Source organism: Acanthochromis polyacanthus, chromosome 13 (genome assembly GCF_021347895.1).
Source record: "Acanthochromis polyacanthus isolate Apoly-LR-REF ecotype Palm Island chromosome 13, KAUST_Apoly_ChrSc, whole genome shotgun sequence".
Lineage (NCBI taxonomy): Eukaryota > Metazoa > Chordata > Actinopteri > Pomacentridae > Acanthochromis > Acanthochromis polyacanthus.
In genome coordinates, this window is record NC_067125.1 from 29854532 (window position 1) to 29874211 (window position 19680).

Consider the following 19680-nt stretch of genomic DNA (forward strand, 5'->3'; position numbering starts at 1 on the left):
CCGCGATATCTGATATTTCCCCACAGACAATTTGTTCTTGCTTTGAACAATAAATAAAAATCTATTGACTTTAAAAAAAAAACTGTGACATTATTAAGGGATGACTAATTGTGATTTGGACAGAAACAAATTGGGTTAGTCTACTAAGAGTACTAATGACTTGTTTCCAGCTAATCCTGTAGGTATTTTTAAGCGCCGCAGGTTTTGTCAAAATTAATTGGTTCTACAAAAAATGTTTTCTGGCTGGATGCAGATGACTGTCTCCTGCCTCGTTACATTTTTTGTCCAGTTGCTGCGGGTACTTCAGGTGAATACTGGCAGCATTCCTACAGGTTAGCTAGCTCAGAAAAAAAGACTCTTCTGCTGATCTGAGGTCACTGCAGAGGAGATGAAGCGCTGATTCAAACATCAGACTGACACGTATCCTCTCGAGTTTGATTTTCGCAGAAACAATTGCATGAGGTGAGAGGATGGGGAGGAAAATGAAAAACTCTTTTTGCATGCAGTGACAGGCATTTCAGCTGCACCGGTGATGTCTGGAAGAAAGCACAACAACCTCCAAACAGCAGTGAAGATGCTATTGTTCAATCAGACATGGTGAGATGAATAGATGATGTTGTTAAGGAGCAGCTCTTTTCTGTCAGCACTGGTTACCAAACAAACTGCTGCAATGCACTTAAGATTGAAAACAGCCTTCAGTAACATGAAGATCTGCAACTTTAGAAGGACAAAGGCATTTCGCACTATAGGTGGTCACAGTAGCAATTAAGAAGTCTCTAATCTGATTGAGTTTTTAAAAAACATTATGTAACTTCACTGGAAACTTGAATAGCTGGGTTGTTCCTGCCTGTGGAACACACCTGGTCTCATCCAGCAGCCTAAAGTGAACTCAATATCAAATTTGCATTATGAAACTTAGCGACATTTATCCTCAAAAAGCACAACAAGCAGCTCAATGACTCACAAAGTTTAGCACTTTTAACTCCTTTGCTTGTGTTTTTGTATATGATACATGACTGATTGTTACTTCTCCCCCCCCCCCCCCCACATCTAGTCAAATCACCAGAAGCTGACCCCTTTAAAGAGTGAAACTTCCTGTCTGAACCCTGCGATTTCTTTGAAAAGTGTCTCGGAAAGATTCAAATGCAGCAGCATCTTCAGCATATGTAAGCTGAAGTTTTTCTCTGGTGTTGCAGGACCGTCAGCAGGAGGTTTCGAAGTAATTTCTCACTCGGCGTAGTGCTCCTGCATGCCTCCTTTCACTATTCCTCTGAGTACACAAGATCAAGGCACTTTCTGCTTATATAAGCATAGTCATAGTACACTCGTTGTTTAGGCTGTTTATGAAGCCCTGAAGCGACAGATAATCACCGTACCTGTGCTCGCCTCTGCCAGCCTCTCCGAGTCATTCGAAGTTCAAACCGATGCCAGTCATCAGAGGCTTCCGGCCATCTTCAAAGGAGAAAGTCGGCTTGGAGGGTCCATGTTTTACATATCATAAGCTTCTCGTTGCAAAGTTACATGCAACGAGACTGATCAAAGCAGAGGATGTAATAGAACAAATCTTTCCTCCCATTGGAAGACAGCAGTCAGGGAGAAACAGGAAACCTAATACCACTTGACTGTTCCATTTATTGCATTCTGAGATCAGTGTTGCTCACATCTCACACTGCAGCAAGTGCCGACAGATTTAGCTAGATCTGAATCATGATACAGGTCCAGCTGTTTGAAGCCAGATGGGGAATCCTCTCATATGCAGCGCCAGATCTTCTGAACTGACCGTTTGGTCTGTAAATCATGTGAAACAAGTTCTGAACAAACAGTGCTGGATTGAGTCAATTACATACAAAACATCCAGACAATACAGTTTATATTGCTGCTGCTGATTTTTCCCCAAAGAAGTCCATCAAGTTTGGATTAATTATCTGTTTTTAATAGCGTTGACAGCCAACTCCTTTTTTTTCAGATCACATTTTCCCATCGATGTGCACCTTTTAACATCATCACTATTTAATTCACAATAGCACAGAACATTGCAATCATTTGCTACCAGTAAAAACATTCTTAAAAACCTATTTCCTTGAGGCAGGAAGCAGAATGATGTTTGATTTGGACTGTCCAGACCGCAAACATAATTAATTTGTGAACTAAAAGTTTAGACGTGTATTGCATAACTACAGTAGACTATAAGGCAACTTTGTGCAGTGATTAACTGTTTTACTCAAACTTCTTTAAGTCTGGCATTAATAAGTTTTGCTTACTTTTGATTCCACTAATTGAAAAGCATGTGTTGCAAAATGTTATATATGTAGATGAGTACTGAGCCTCCTGCCACGTCCCTGACTCTCCCTAACTAAACCGGAGCGCTTCCTTGACCTAAAAATTTGCATTCCTTTCTAATTTGTTAATGTTGTTCTTTAGCTCAGGAGATCTAAAAAAAGGGGGCAGCAACCTGGTTTGCACTTTGCAGTTGGGTCTATATTTAGAGAACAAAACTAGACAAATATTGCGTAATAGAGCAAACGTCACATATTCATGATGTAAAAGTGGCTTCCTGTCTCTGGGTAACCTGTCAATATTTAGCAATTCTTATGGAAATAATTCAAATCCAGCGGGGACCCTTGATTGAGAGTGCATTAAGAAACTCATGGTATGTTTGGAGAGTGAAGAGACCGCTGTGGTCCCGTGGTAACTAGGCAACACCCACCTCACGAGCTCTCAAAACCACAAGCAGCTCCATTTTTGGGTCAACAATGGAGGAGAAGAAGACAGAAATAAATGCTGAGATGTTTGTCCTGATGCTTTGTGCAGACGTTTCAGAGCACAAATAGATGCATTGTTGCAGTTTAGGAAATATAAAATGCAATAAACAAGTTTCACAGCTTTAAGAGCACATTAGACACGGCCTATTCCTGGTTATGTTTTCATCCTGGTGAAAACTTGTCTCTCTTCATTCTCCTAATGGATTTTGTCTTCTTAATGGTCATTTAAATCTTCGTTTTATCACTTTGACAGGCAGCTGTCTCTAATGGTTGTTGTAAAAAAGGGAGATTATGCTTTGACTGAGTATCTTTTCATTGCACAATGACAACGTGATACTATTATTTCATCAGAAAAACTGCTTAGCTTTTTTTGTTTAGAGGCCAACATCTTTGTGCTCTCTGCATGAATACAATCTGTGCTGGGTTTTTTTTGTTTGTTTTTGTTTCCTACTTATATCACACTGGAGGTTTAGCTGAAGACAATTTCTGCATCGTTGACAAAAACATAAGTAAAAACTAAAAAAAAGTGACAAAGCCAAAGCTGGAAATACCCTCAGTAGAGAAAGAATTAGTTGACATCCATAAAAAGCAAGTCAGTAATTTACCATTTCTGTGATGTTAAGCACCTCTGCCAGGAGGCTTACTGTCAACATCTTCTCACACCAATAAGAAGTAGAGCAACTGAACACGTTAATTATTTATCAAGCAGCAACTGCAGACTACAGAAAATGCATGAGGCAGAAAATCATCTTGAACTTGAGGAAAGAGGGAATGGGCTGGTGTTGGAGGCCAAATCAAACTCTGACTCGTCCAATAATCAATCCATTAAAAAAAATACTGTGATTGCTAATTGCAGTTGGTCTGCAAATTAAAGTTTAAATAGAAGTGAGAAAAACCATGAACTGACCAACACCAGGAAGGAACTTGGACTACCACTAAGTTTCAAGAGTCATTTTCACACAAGAAATAAAGAATAATAGGGGGCAAAGATTTTTCTTACCTGTGAGCTTTTTCCTGAGCTGCCAGCAGCAAAGTTGATGTGAACTGAAAGAATGGAAAGAGATTATATTATTTCAGATAATGGAGCTACGGCAATGAATTGTTTTAAATTGAAGCATAAAGTGTCTCCTTTTATCTTCAGCCTTCACTTTTCTTTCTGAAAGCTGTCGTACAAAGACAGGACTTTGAAAAAAAAAACTGTTTTATGGTATTATATGTAGGAAAATACATTTAAATATATATTTCAGAGCTTTCACTGAGTCACTGTTGAGAGCATACTTCACCAATCGTCAATCTGAGTTTGTAATTAGAGCCCAGAGAGCTTCTATCCAATTACATTGCCATCGATTCTCGGACAAGAAAATCTTCGCAGAAAGATTCCCAGGATGTCAGATCAATACATCAAAAACAGCAGGAGAGCTAAGAATCAATTAATACAGCAGTTTGTATTAAATCAGTGTGCCTTCACTCCAACATCAGTCAGCTTTAAATCTGACTTTAATTAGGTGATACAATGGAGAAATAGTTACATTTCTTCCCTTGAATCGCAGCAGCAGCCATTAGAGAGCAGCTGAGAGAGCTGATTAAAACCTAAAAGCAGCCAATATGTTTTCCAGGAACAATCCAGATGAAATTCCTGCTTGAGTGCAATATCCAATATACAGAATCCACACAAAAAGAGTCCAATATGGCTGTGCATATTTCATAAGATTGATACAATATCTAGAACTTTGCTTTTATGATCCAATCTGCACTAATTTGGTCAGATATTAATTCAATCCATTGCAAGGGACCCTCAACTTAAATTATTCAAGGAGCAGAGTTAACTTCAAAATGCTTCTGTGTGCAAATCCTGAAATAAAGCCATGAGTTCAGAACAAATGAACAGTGTAATGAACCTAATTATTTCAGTCATGAAGGCACCAAACACAACAATGGATGCAAGCCTGTTTTCAAACTGTCCAAATTTGCCAACCCAGCCGAAAGAGTTTTATTCTTCCATGCTTGTTTCAATACAAAGACGTCTTCAAAAGTAAATTGTCCACATTAGAGTAGACTACGTCTAATTTTTTAGCAAAGAGAAAAATCAGACTTTCAAGCATTTCTATAATTCCTCACATAAACTGCGACAACACTGTTCACAGTGGCTCACGGTTAATAGAGTATTTTTGTGAAATGAACAAAATGAGACAAATGGAGTGGAGACAGAAAAGAGTTCTATGATTTGTGAAATCAACCAAAAGCACTCCAAAACTTAAACAGAGAGATAATATATCATGTTTCTGCAGCAAGCAGTATCTTATTGGCTAGGATTTGCAGTGATTTCAATTTTTGCTCATTTGGCCCAATATTTGCAAATATAATAAAATATTATTAGCATTCTTCGGTACTGAAATGACTGTCAAGCTCAACTTTTAACCAAACATCGATGAGAAGCTGTCAAAAGGTTGACAAACCTCCAGCTACAGTATATAGGGCATGAACAGGTCTTATGGAAAATTAAAATCTACAAGTTTATATTTATTCAAAACACAGGTAAAACAGTAGAAACACAGTGCAACAAAACCCCGTTCACCGCTAATCACTGAGCTCTATTTCTTCTGCTTTTTCAATACTCTGATATGTTTAAAAGACGAACTTAATCCTCCTCGGCATGGAGGTTGTTGTATGTTTAGTACAAATTTCTCAATGTCATTCATCAATCGCTATTTTTTCGGCTGTTCTTTGCTTGAGGGGCTGTGTTTCTCCACTGTTCTCTTCCAAAACCCCAACAGTGTTGGCCAGGTCAGAGTTTTCACTTTTTCAGGCTTTGAAACTCTTGTGTGAATTTGGCAGTGTGCTTCCTGTATTGTTATTATCATGCTGGAATGTTCCTCCTCTGCCAAGCTTCTGCAGACTTGGAATCATCTTGTTGGCCAGTATTTTGTTAAAGCAACAGCTTTTCATTGTGCCATCTATAAATACAATCTTCCCACATCTTTTGCTCTCATGCACCCCTCTATCATTACATTTCCACCTCCGTGTTTCACTGCCAGGACTGTGCATTTACTGTGGTAGTCCTGATCAGGTTCATGCCAAACATGGTGGACCCCATATAAAAAGCAAACTTATTTTGATTTCATCTGATCGTAGAGACTGCTATTAACACTCATCGGGCTTCTTTTCGCGCATTTCAGCAGAGTTTCATTTTGCCAAAGAGCAAGCAAAAGGTGAGGCGTTTCTCTTGGATGGCGTCCACAAAAGCTTAACCTTCACATTGAATCAGTGTCCTTCACAGTCTGAGCTGCCACAGAAACTCTGATTTCCATTAATAACCCCTGTGCCAAGTGTGAATCTCTTTCCTCTCTGTTTTTCTTGAGCTTGTACAAGTACCCCATACTGTCTGTGGAATCATTTCAGGATGATGACCACTGTGGCTCTCATTTGTGGTACTATGGCTCCTTCTATGCTTCAACTGTCTTTAGCTGACTTTTACTTGGTCGCCCATCTTCCTGTATCATTGTCCACTGTTGTGACGTATCGTACAGGATTTTGAAAAATTGTATCTGATAATTCTTTTCCATGTGGAGCCATGATGCAAACATGCAGACATACACAGCCCATGATGCAAACATGCAGACATACACAGCCCATGATGCAAACATGCACAGTCCACAGTCCAAAACCGATAAAGTTCTGGTGTTCACAGCCCAGTTTGTAAGCATGTTCACACAGTTAGGCTAATTGGAAATACCAATAAAAGACAAAAAGCAACATAAAGAAAACACAAAATAACCACAAAGATATACAAAACATCAAAAAAATACAAACAAAACCAATGCAAACAGACATAAAACAACCACATACAGATGATACATCCAGAAAGAGACACATATTGACCATAAAAAGACTGAAAATAACATTATAAAGACACAAAAATCAAGACAAAGAATTACAAAACCACAACAAGGGCACATAAAATAACCACAAATAGACCTAAAAGAACTAAAAACAACAAAGACAAAATAACCAAAGAGGCACAATGACATTATAAAGTAATTTTTTTCTGCTTTCAGCTTCAAAACCCTCATTTTTCCCAACAAGAACGTAATACTTAGTTTTGCAACAAAAGAAAATCAACTGCTAGACTTTTGAAAAGCAAAGTTTGAAACCAAAAAGTTATTTCCAGCTCCAAACCTTGTTAATTTAAACCTGTTTTATGCTGCTCAATTATTTGCTCACACCAGTCATCACAGGTTTTCTAACTTGTGTGTCAGTTATCACAGATGTTTTCTCCTTTGTCGCGTACAGTTTCTACTTTGAGACTGCATTTCAAGCACACTCTGTGTATTTCTTTTTAATTGCTCACAAGATTAAATTGTATACTTGATGCATTATGTGGTTATTAAGAGTTGAAATAAGTATGAAACATTTAAAATTTAAGCAGTATTGTACAGAGACGCTGTCACTTCTGTTGTACAGTGCATGCAGCAACTGAGCACTGAGTATTTTATCTCTGAATGAAGACATGGTTGAAAGCTCCAGAACACACGGACATGTGGGCATTGAATGGCAAGAATGATTGTTTTAGTCGAGAACCATCTTTTCAAACTCTTCCACAAAAAAATTGTAGCTTATATCAGATAAAACCGGCTCCTAAGAGGAAAAAAAGCAGAGAAAAAAACGACAGTAAAATGTACTATTTGGAAAATACAACAATTTGCAATACATTTCCCTTTTTTGTTTATCAGTGTTGGGGGAAAAAAAAGCCAGTTAAACCCAATTTAGGCCAAACATAATCATCTAATGTTCGTAAATCCTACGTGCCATGTGAAGCTTACAAACATAAAATCGGATCCAGCAGATCTTGAGCTGGGTAGAGCGAGCAGTGAGACTACAACTTCATCTGGCATCCCAGTTTCTGGTGGCATTAAAAATGCAACATTTGGCGTGAAGCGAAGGTTCCTCGAGGAATACGTTCAAGTTCACAATACATTCTGCTACATCTGCTCAAACTTCCCATCTTTTCATGGCTGGCTGTGGAGCAGGAGAGGCAGAGAACCACACAGAGAGGGAGAGTAAGTCCCTACATACTGTCAGGAGTGCTGATGGGAGCACTCCATCTCATCGCCTCCTCATAATCAAGTCTGTTGTCTTCAACTGAGCCACACTGAAGGGAAGTCGCTAGCTTTGATTTTCTGAAATTCTGGAAAGCAAGTTACATGAAGAAAGCTGTAAATTAGCTGAATCCTTTTCAACATGCTGCTCAATTTACATCGTCATTGTAATAAAAGCAGATGTCCAATGCAATTAGCCAGGAAACAGGGTGCTCGCAGGAAATCAGATTTGTGCAGACGAATCTTTGGAGAATTCAAAGAATCTGACTAAGACAAAATGCATCTGAAATCACAACTCGGGGTTTTTTTGTGAGGTGAAGAGTTCTGCATGGTGCCATTTCCTTTAAGTAAATTTGTTGTCTGTAGAAGCAGCGGTTTGCTTGTTTGACAGCTGGTCAGTGTGTGACATAAAAGTCCATTTCATACAGCATTTAATGAGCACCGGGGAAAAAATGGAGACACCACATCAAAGTGCTTTGAAGTAACTAAATCGCATTAACAAAGGCAGCTATGCAGGTGTATCATATTAACTTGAATGCAAATGAGCAGTCAGTGTCAGCTTTAAAGGAGCTCTGATAATCACCACGTCTATGTGGAGTATTCAAAGCACAACGAGGCAACTAAGGGCCTCCAAACACACTGAACAGCGAAGAGTCTGAACTGCAGCTGCACTCCATCTGAAAAACAATGTTATTTAATCTGGCAAAAACAATAAAATCCAAGGTCAAGTCAGCTTCAAAATGCTGATATATATGGCAGGGCTGCCATCCAGAGACCACTTCTGAGACCAGTGCAAAAACATGGCCATGCTGAGGGCCATTAAATCTGGATTCAGCTCTTACCAACCTCTTCTGAAACCACAGACGGCAGCTCCAGCCCTCAACTTTATACAAGAACTCTACCTGTGTGGCACAAAACGGCATAAAGTGGCTGATGAAGACTGCCGAGCAAGCAGGGAAATTAAACTGAAGATGAAAAAATTAGTAAATATTCAACTTGAATTATACAGGCAATAAAAAAAGGACTCATTTGGGTTCTTGTGCTTCTCGGTCTAAAACATTGGAGTGTTTTCAAATTTAACACAGCGTGACTATACTCATTTAAATTTCATGGGTGCAGAGATTTTTTGCAGTCCTCCGTTGCGGTAACATTGGCAGGGATTGCAAAAAGGTTGACTGTAGCTACAGCTCAGTATACCTGGGAATTACATCCATGTTGCACTATTACAGTTATATCCAATAAAAACGCACCAGTGCAGGAACTGGTCTGTGGTGCAGAGAGGGAGAAAGAAGACTGACTAAACTGGGTCTGTACTGGCAGGTTTTAGGGCTTAACTTTTTTATGGTAACAGTAATCATGATCTCTCCGAAGTTTAGTCTTTATGTTGTATAATGTTAACAGTAAATTAACTACAGTCCACCATCTGTAATAGCCGCAATCCTACCCAAAGAGCAGCAAAACTGGTGTCGCTGTGCACCAATTTTCTACAGTACGAATATTGGCATTGAATGAAGAGAATAAAGTTTTAACACATTCCTGTGGTTTTGCGAAATATAATAAGCTGCAACCCTATACAAAGCCTATAACCAGACAGAAATGCAGATAAAGAACTGCAGCTAATTACATTTTCTTTATCAGTATAAAAGGAAAACGCTGTTCAGAAGATCTTTAAGCTCAAAGTGACATCTTCAAATTGCTCGTTTTGCAAGATCAACAGTTCAATGCATACTTCATATTGAAATTACTTCAAATGAAAGAGAAAAATCCTCGGGACTCATGAACACGAGACATTGCTATTTCAACCCATATTTCAACATTAACCTGCTGCCTGTGAAAATGAGATGTAATTTAGGATTTCATTTTCTGATCTTATTGTCGCTGTACCTTTCAGATGTGAAATCAAACACATACCGGTAGTTGTTCAGTTGAAACTAGAGCATGCCATGTGCAACATACATCGATCTGCCACAGCATTAAAACCCTCTGCCGAACACCGTGAAGGTCCCTCTCGTGCCATCCAAACTGCTCTGACCCATCTGAGCTCTGGCGGTGTCCTGTGGTGTTTGGCACTGGGATATTGGCAGTGGATCCAAAACGGATCAGGCATGGATGCTCGATTAGACTGGGGTCTGGGGATTTTGGGGGCCAAATCAACACCTTGGCCTCTTTGTTGTGTTTTCTAGATCTGTTCCTGAGCAGTTTTTGCATTGTGGCAGGGCATACTGTCTCTTTGAGGGAGACTGCTGCTGTGTACTTGGTCTGCAACAATGTTTAGGTAGGTGGTAAGTCTCAAAATAGAATGCACAAGAATGCCAGGACTCATTATAAGCAGAATATTGCATTTTTATGAAATGATCACTGGTATTTGCTTCACCTGTCAGTAATTTTAACGTTATGTTTGATTGTATATCTCACCTGCATCCCCAAAAATCGTTTTCCTGTTCGTCCTACACTGAAGAACCTGACAGGTGGACACAGTATGTTGGTGAGTTTGGTCCCTGAGGAACAAAAACGACTTAATCCAGCTTAAACATAGTCTTCTGTTGTTTAAAATTCTGTGAGGTAAGCCATGGAAAAATCACCACACTTTGTGGCGACAGAGACAGGGTAAGCTATTACAATAAAAGTAGCTGTTCAAAGGGTGGGCACAGATGGCACACAGTTTGCGATGCACATACAATTGTAATAATGCATTTGATTTGGTTTTCTGACAACTGCTCCGCAAACTGTTCGGCATGCGAGAGGCACAGGCTTCATCTGGGATTGTGTGATATTAAATTTAAACTTTCTATTCTGGCTCATGGGGCACCAGCAACCATCCAGGACCCATACAAACAACTCCTAACCCAGTTAGTGCTAAGACGCTCTGTCTCTGCATACAGCTTTTTTGATTAAATACAGTTTACTGTAAATACTTTTTAGACATAGTTTTAACTTAAGACTCTTAGTGTGCAGAAATGACACATTTTGAGAGGTGCCTTTAAATGGTAGCATTAATTCTAGGGCTGCAGCCATAGATTATTCCATCAATTACTGGGAAAATAAATACACTGGCCTTTTGGAAGAGCAATAATCAGTATACAAAATAAGATTTTTTTAAAGTGGAGAAAAGAAAATTGCATTTTTCATTGCTTTCTTTGATCGCCTGATATCGAAACTGAGTTCTATACATATTTAAGTCTCCATATCAGCTCTACGGATGAGATAAAAAAAGCATCTAAAGGCTCCTCTAATTGACTCTGCACTTTGCAAGCCCTCATCTCAGCTAGCAATCATACTGATTTACATTAAATGCTAACATTAATATTACTTTGTGTCAGAGTCACTCTGTGGACTTCATGCATCAACAGGATGCTTTTCCTGCGGTGGTGAAGCACTGAAGTCGTGCTACTGCAGTAAGGCTAGTTCAGTTTTACAACAGACACACTGTACAGTTTTAATTATTTTTTGGCATTGAATGATCCCAAACTTTGGATATTTTTTGTGGTTTTCTTTGGCATGTCTCTTGTCTTTGCCTCTCATTATTGTCTCACCATTCTGCAGTTGGCAGCAGCCACAGTGAAGCTGCATATAGTTATAGAGATGCTTCCATGCAAAGGATTAGCATCGCTGATTTTTGAGCAATCGGATGACTCGACTTAACGAGGCTGGCTTAACTGGTTTATGTCTGATTGAACAGTCTGGATTACAAAACACTCTCTACAGTGGCAACACAACTTCCTATCTGTAACTGACATACATTTTTATCATTGTGTGACTCAGCCTGGCAAAACTTAAGCTTACAGCGAACAAAAAAGCTAATATTGCCTTTGGTTTTCCCCTGATAACATCCTTTATCACAGTATCAGCCTATATTATGTATGATCACAGTTTCAATATATTTTGCTAATGAATTAATTAACCTTTATTAGGTATTGTTGACCATTTTATACAACAGGCAGTTTTGTGCACTTTATGCATGCTGGTTCCCTGTCAAGGCTTATCGAGCCATCATTAATTCCATCTATGCTTTCCCCACTGTGACGAGTCAAAATGTCAGCTGTGAAAAAGCTCTATGAACGAGAAAAAATGATAATAATCAATAAAGAAATTAACTCTTAGCAGCAGCCCTGGCTCACAGAGCTGCAGTACCGCCCATGCTGGCTCAACACCTTCAGCCAGAGATATTTAAGGAAGAGATGCGGCATGATCTGTGAGTATGCAAATTTATTATGTCCCATGAGATACCATCATGTTACACCTTCCTGCTACCGCTAAGCTTTTGAGGACTGAAACTTAATTAATGGATGTAATCAATGATCTAAACATCAAAGGCTTCCATCCACCCATTTGTCCCTCAGCCAAAAGCTTCTCATTCAGGGCAGCGTTGCACAGACAAGCTCACAGAGGAGACTTTATCACATCACTTAGCTCACCCTGTGGGATCCTCAAGACCAGTCAAAGATACACAATCATCTCTCCAGTATCCTATGAGCTGAATCTCACAGAATCTTTACCCGACGCTGCTTCCAGCTGGATCCTCACATCAGCGATTGGACCCCAGTGTTCTCCCAGCCTCCTCACCCTGTCAGCCACACTGAGACCATCCAGCCCACAGAGAAACTCAACGTGGCTGCGATCTCATTCCTTCAGTCACTTCCCCAAAACCCGTGACCACAGCTGACGGTCAGAACAAAGACTGTTGTTTGAGAGCTGTTCTCTGAAGCTCGGCTCTCTCATCACCACCATCACCCACATCGATCTCACAGTTCTCTTTACTGTCACTGAATTGAGACGGCAGGGTGGGGGAAGGAAGAGGAAGGCATCTGAAGGGAAAATGGCAATCTCAAACTTAAAATACCAAGACAATAACCTTTGAGATTTTGGTCATCAATCACCTAACAAACTATGCATATTAATTTATTACTCCACCAAGGAACACGGTGGACTTGTGACACTCAGCGTACGTTCGTCCATCTATTAATGTCTTTCTTTTGCAACATTCTTCAAAAACAGACTTCCAGATTTGGATGAAATTTTCAGGGAAGGTCAGATATGACACAAGAACCACCTGATTAGATTTTGACAGTGAAGCGGCTTATAGTCTGGATCCATGGAATTTATTTAAGATTTCTGTATCATTGCAAGACAGAAGCATGGCGTCACTGTAACTATGACACAAGCTAACGCTATGTCAGCTGCCTCCTGATCATCACATGATTGCGATCCTACTAAAAATCCATCGCTGTGAAATTAACGTGATTTATCCGTTGGAAATCATACAACTGAGCACCCTTGGCGGAGTACTGCGCTCTCTGAGTGCTTTTCTTGTTACTAAAGTGATCAATGTGCAGATTAAACTGAATAAAACTGGTGTAATAAGGATCATCTCCAACTGCAATACCTGCACTGTTTTACTGTTGCACCACATAAAGGCAGCATATGCATCTTTGTCAGGTGTTGAAGTTGAAGCCACACAGCACTATCTCCCCCAAAAAAAGTGCTTTCTTAAAATCAACAAGCAAAGGCAGACTTTGTGAAGCCACCACAGCCACAATTGAAATGCGCCCCATGTGGACTCCAAAAACAGCGCCGCAGCCTCAAACTTATAGGTGCTATTCCTCACCCCGACTGCGTCTTTCTCAGCTGCAAACCGCTCCAGTGCTCATCAGAAATGACAGTCGCTTGAAGCTTCACGGACGGCATCATTGAAAAATTGCAGAGGTGGCACCCTAATGTCATCAAACTGGCCCCTCTCCAGACCTCGGCTGTGCTCTGCTGTTAGGTCCATGAATATTACATACAGGGGGAGCAGACAAGCAGCCTTGTCAGAGTGTGATGCCCAACTAAACGTGCTTGACTCTTTGCCAAGCACACAAACGCAGACTTCGCACAAGGTCGATTGCAGCGCTGACCATGACTGCCTGTATTGACCAGAATATATTATGATTCTGACACATTCACAAACTTGAATTGTTGGTTCTGAGTACATGTTTTACAGGTAAACTGAAGCATTTCACTTTTATATGGTTTATAAACAAGAATTAACCTGATAGAAGTCTCAGTTGTTTGAACAGTTATAAGGAATGGGGATAAAAGGTGATCTTAAGTGAAATTTGACACATTTCTTGCATATTCAGCAAACAAAAAGGTAATAAAAGTCTGTAAAATACGGAAAACCATGATTTCACACGGCCTGAGCATAATCAGGTGTAAAGCAAGCAGAGAAAGAATGTAAAAAGAGCTCAAGTGCAGGGTAAAAACTAATTATCCAAGGTTGAATCTAATTAATAATTAATCAGAGTGACCAATGGTCATTTCTTGCAGCATTAAGATTCATAGACACTCTGTTAGCCTCTAACCTGTTCATTTGGAACCTTATGCATGGCAATGTTTTGTTATTTCCGGTGTCAATCCCTTGAACAGCTCATATTTTGTGCAGCACTAACACATTTGCAGATATTTGTGTATTTGGTTTCTTCTTAGTTTTTATTTCCTGCAGAGAAGCCAGGCAGACCCTCTTGCTCTCAACATTTATCTCATTCGGGTTCAGGTGAATCTCCACATGGTACACTGGGCAGATGCAATATTGGTCACTCAGTGCAATTCTCTGCACAGCTGCAGCCACACATTGTGTGCTGAACCCCACCCAGTGGACTGAATATGTTGTGTGTGTGCAAGGTCATGCTGTATGAAGAGGGCTTTATTCTCAATAGTGAAATATGTACTGTAGGTAAGGTCTTGAAGTATTTAATGTGAAATATTTTACATTTTAGCTGTTATGCAATTAAGCAATCAACTTCATGGAAGGGAATAAAAATGTGATTCATGCACAATTTCTGCCACAAATATTAGTAAAATGAATCAATAAAGTACAAAAACATTGTCTGAGATTATTTGTAAGTGTGTGAATGTGGTTTTCTTTTCACCCCTTCAGCAACAATAAAGATTAATCACATCACTGCAGCCTGCCAGCTCCACTTTCGCTACTAAATTCCCAGCGCACATCCAGAATGGGGAAGGAGCCTGTAAGTTGGAGCAGCTGCCGGAGGAGCACTGATCCTCGGGCTTCACTCCTGCCAGAGCCCCGCCGATGTGTCAGGAAGAAGCGACGCCGCTTGTCGCTCGTCATAGGGGGACAGATTTCACGAGAAACGCCCTGATTTCCCACCAAAGAGCCTCCAGACCTTTTCCCCTGAAACAACTCTCACTTTAACTTACAGTAACTGCTCTGCATAAACCCACATGGCAGCCGGTGAGCGCAAATCGCCTTCCAACTCCTGAGGAAGTTGAGGCGGATCATGGCTCCGCACTTCTCCAACACTTCTGAAAATACGCTCACAGCTCGTCTCTAATTCTGCGCGGAAACCCTCAATTCAGCGCCGCGCCGCCGCTTCTTTTCCAAACACAAGCTTCAGCCCTCAAAGCGAACACAAACTGTTCAGTGTGTCGGCGTCGTTAGGTCCCTCACAGCTGTCTGAGCCCGCTGGCATGAGCATTAGAAAGTAAAGTGAGTACTCACAGAAGGAGAGGAAAAGCACACAGCCTGCCACTTTGTGCCCGATGTGCGGGCTGTTCGACAGCATCCTGGGAGAGTCCTGTGCGCAGAGGGGAAGCTCGCAGTGCATGGGCTTTCTGACAGTGTTTAAAAACAGACAACAGGGCTTTTCCTTTTCACAGTTCACGGAAAACGGGGAGTGGGTTTGTGCTCTGGTAGGAGGACATCCCCACTTTCTCTCGGTACAAGGCGCAGGGACGCGCTCTGCTGGCGGGATGAATTCACAGCTGACAGGCTGAACCAGCAGATGGAGAGAAAACAAACCCACATTCAGGAAGAAAATCACTGCTGCTGCTGCCTTCAAGGGCTCTTCTCAGAGTCCTGCTTCTGAGCACTGGAGCTGGAAATACCAACCTGCTCACTGTGAACAGAGTGATCAGTGGTAGTGTGTTCAGAATCATACAAAGTACCTCTTTGTAGTTATAAACGTAAAAAAGGCTCAAAGTCAGTTTATCTAATACAAACTTTGTCCTCAGCCTAAGATTACCTTTATTTTCACAGTTTGATGTTACTTTAACCTTTAGTTACAGGAGTGGGTCCAAAAATTACCCAGTGAGTTTGTTTTCTTGGCAATATCTTTGTAAAGAAAAGTTGTTTTCACTTCATATTTCAGTTATTCCTCAAAAAATAGTTTTGATATAATTCCATTTAAATTGTTAAGCTACCTTTTATATTTTTTAAGGAATTCTAACATTTGAATTACTACCCTAAGCTTCCATAAGTGGGTCAAAAATTACCTGCACGTATTTCCGATTAAATTTCATGGAAACCTGTGATTCTTATCAATTGTAGCTGTCAGGAATATATTAAGTGTGGAGCTCCCACGCTATGTCAGAAGTGTCACAGATCAGGAAGATTATTAGAAACGGAGAGTAGCAACAGCTGAAAAGAGTGGGAAAAAGTCAATAAAATGGACGCTGACATTCTGCTATTGTTCTGTGCAATCTTCTTTATCGATTATCAAAATGTTCAAAATCTGTTCAAAAGTGAAAAATAAACAATTACAAACAAGAAATCATTCATGTATGGACCAAAATAGAATAAAAACAATTTGACAACTCAGATTGTTAAAAAAAATTCAATCATTGCTAATTAATTTAGAACTGATGGACCTACTTGGTCCAACTTTAATTTTGCATTAACTTTGTTATCATTGATCAAATCCATCTCTAAATACCAGCCTCCATGGACACTTAGCCTACAGTAGCATGGAATTCACCAGGGTTGGTGTCTCTCCTAAAAAGCTGAATTTCTCACATTTTCACATAATAAAATAAATAAATGAACAAATGAATTTAAAAAAAGAGTTTGCTTAAACTAATGGAATATCACTATTATGTAATCAGTCTCATGTAAACAGTTAAATGAAGTTTGGAATGATTTTAGTGCTATTTAAAGTTCAGCAAATGCAAAGATCTGACATGAAAATCGACTATAACAAGAAGTATTTCAGAAATATTTAATGCTAAAGCCAGAAGTTACCCTAACCAACAAGTATCTTCATTATTTATTTTTTATTTATTGTTATTGTTCAATACATGAGTCTTTTATTTAGTAAATTATCAAAAAATATCTATCAAAGTCTTTTTATCTCATCTTGTTTTGCTACTCCAACAGGCCATTAACTATGACATATAAGAAAAAAACCAGCAAATTTTCACAATATTTGACCCCTTCATTTGAAATTTAATCCAATAGTCGTCTATAAAATTTCTCTCTCCCAACTTATTGACTGGTTGACTACGTGTTCCTGTTTGAGTTAGGTGAGGCTCCCCAACCAGTAAGATTTTTAGATTATTGTAATTTTTCCACATTTAACTTCACTCATTTAACTGTTCACACGTGTGGATATATATACATATAAATACATATGATTCCAGCTTTAGTCTGTACAGCCCAAATCTGATCTAAATGAATCCTCTATGCTACACTGTTCAATGACCGAAACTGTTAAAAACACATTATTTGAGCCATATCATTGCATTTTCTAACATGTTCCTTCATTCCCACCACTAAATCCAATACAAGAGCACTGAACGTTCATTCATCTTCAGCTAAAAACAGTTCCCAGCAAATGCAATGTTTACAAAGGTTTGAGCAACATTTGCTGTAAACTAAAGCATCCAGCTTCTTAAGGAGATTACTAACTGTTGGATTAAATGAAATTGTATTTGTGACCCATTTCTACAGATGTACAATGTATGTGTGTGTGTGTGTGTGTGTGTGTGTGTGTGTGTGTGTGTGTGTGTGTGTGTGTGTGTGTGTGTGTGTGTGTGTGTGTGTGTGTGTAAATTTATACCCCAGCAGCATTCATTTGTCTTGTCCTGGTAGAATAAAGCACATGCATAACTAACAACATTAACTAACGGTGGCTTGGTACCATGTATGCGTCCCAGTAGACAGTAGCAGTGAGTCAACATGCAGAGTAGCAGGACCTGGAACTGGGACACCTAAATGGGATCCAGACATCATTAGTGTTGCAGATCTCACCTGTGGTTTCCCCGCTGTGATATGTCAAAGTGTCTGCTGTGAAAAATGTCAGAGTTCACAGCTTATGTCCCTGATAATGATGATGGCTAGAGCTGCCGTATGCAGTTCTGCAGACTGTTCATTGTTTTTGTACACAGAGAAACTACAGGGGAGAGATTTATCTAAGCTTTCTGGCTGATGCATTTTTGTTGATTTTACAGAACCAAAAACTGTCTCTGCGTTCTTTAAATAAATATGACTAATGTCTGCTAAGTCTTAGCCTGTATTATTTTCATTATTTATTCATATGGAAGTCTGTCTTTTTTTGCAAAAGAAGGCACATTTAGGAAGAAAAACAGGTGTAAATATGCAAGTTAATGATTCAGTTTAAGGGTCCGGATGTTTTGCATCTGGCCTACCATTGCACTGTTATAAAACTGAGTCATTGTTAGTAACACCTGCTTTTCCTGCTATGACAATCAAGCTCAGAGGGATTTTAATAGGCCTCTATTAAAACCCCTACAAGCCCACGGTGCTTCTATTTTGCCTGATTGGACCTTTTCATAGGACTCTGTGGACATGAACAGACTGTGGTGAATTGGCTTCTGGCTCACTTTCCTTGAGGTTTGTTGTTAGGTTGCAAAAGTGGGATATCTTTATTCTACTTATTAGTAGATGGGGATTTGTACCATAATTTACTTCCAGCATAACCTGAGAAGGGGCTGAATTAGCTGCAATAACTAAAACACCTGTGTAGGTGTGATGAGCCTGTACATATGTTAGCTACCAGATGCATAATTGCATAATTTTGTTCCCTATAGATGATGGTAATGAATTGTGTTTATACTATGATCACAGAACTGCAGCTTTCTACTGCTATGTGCCACTGTATCATAAAAGGTGAAGAACAGAGGAGACATTTTTTACATGTCAAGCACCAGTGTAACCCATAATTAACATTAGCAATGGTTGCATTGTATTTAGTTAATGCGGGGTTACTTCCTATACAGCTAGATTTAAATTTACGGAAACATCATTAGTGTCTGAGGCTGCACTCGTGTTTCGTCCTACATGAGTTGTGCAAAGTTGCTCTGCAAAGATTCAAAATTAAAGCGGAAAATGTTTCTTTTTCCAGCTATTCTCATTTATGAAATACATGATTTGAAGCGAATGGTTTTATGAGGGCTGTAATGAAGCCGAGAGCGTAATGATCCTGCAGAGATGAATCTTAGTGTCTCAGCAACAGCGGCTTGTGTTTGCTTTTAAATGATAGAGGAGACAATAAATCATGCATGCTGTCATATGCACATCATAATCACTTTATCTGGCATTGTGTTTTGCTGTTAAATTATTTGCAACCATAAAAGCAAGGAGATTTCACCTACATAAATTTATTAAAAACAACAATGTCATGCTTAATTGCTAAAAGTTTAAATAAAGAAAGAAAATCTCAGTGGTCTAGCTCCACAAATGGCATTTTTTTGACAACATGAATGTGTCACTTTCGCTGCGGTAAAACAATCTTTCCTTGAAATGTAATTGTAGAAACAGCAATTTCAACTTCCAGCGAAGGCAGCGTTCGTTCAGATGCACTTTGACAGCTCAGTCCAGATTTGTGACTCAATCAGTGCAGCTAGAAACAAGAAAATCAAGACAGCGCCATACTGGATTTTTTTCTCCAGTGACAGTAAATAAAAGCGCAAATCCGTGACAGTGACAGTGAGTTGATTTTACAGAGACACAGTCAGATTGTCTGGTTCATGACTCAAGAAGCAAACTGACTGCAGTTTACTGCCAGTGAATTGTTTGAGCTCTA

At 39.6% G+C, this 19680-nt stretch overlaps 1 protein-coding gene across 1 annotated transcript in view; it reads right to left on the reverse strand.

Moving 5' to 3' along the window:
• The window catches only part of b3glcta (beta 3-glucosyltransferase a), a 74767-nt gene extending 59142 nt beyond the window's left edge, over nucleotides 1–15625 (reverse strand). Inside the window, exons 1-2 of the mRNA XM_022200148.2 lie at nucleotides 15360–15625; nucleotides 3763–3806 (exon numbers count right to left, since the gene is read on the reverse strand). Coding sequence (XP_022055840.2) covers nucleotides 3763–3806; nucleotides 15360–15465 — 150 coding nt within the window. The 5' untranslated portion in view covers nucleotides 15466–15625. The remainder of the gene's footprint in view (nucleotides 1–3762; nucleotides 3807–15359) is intronic.
• Between the last annotated feature and the right edge of the window lie 4055 nt (nucleotides 15626–19680).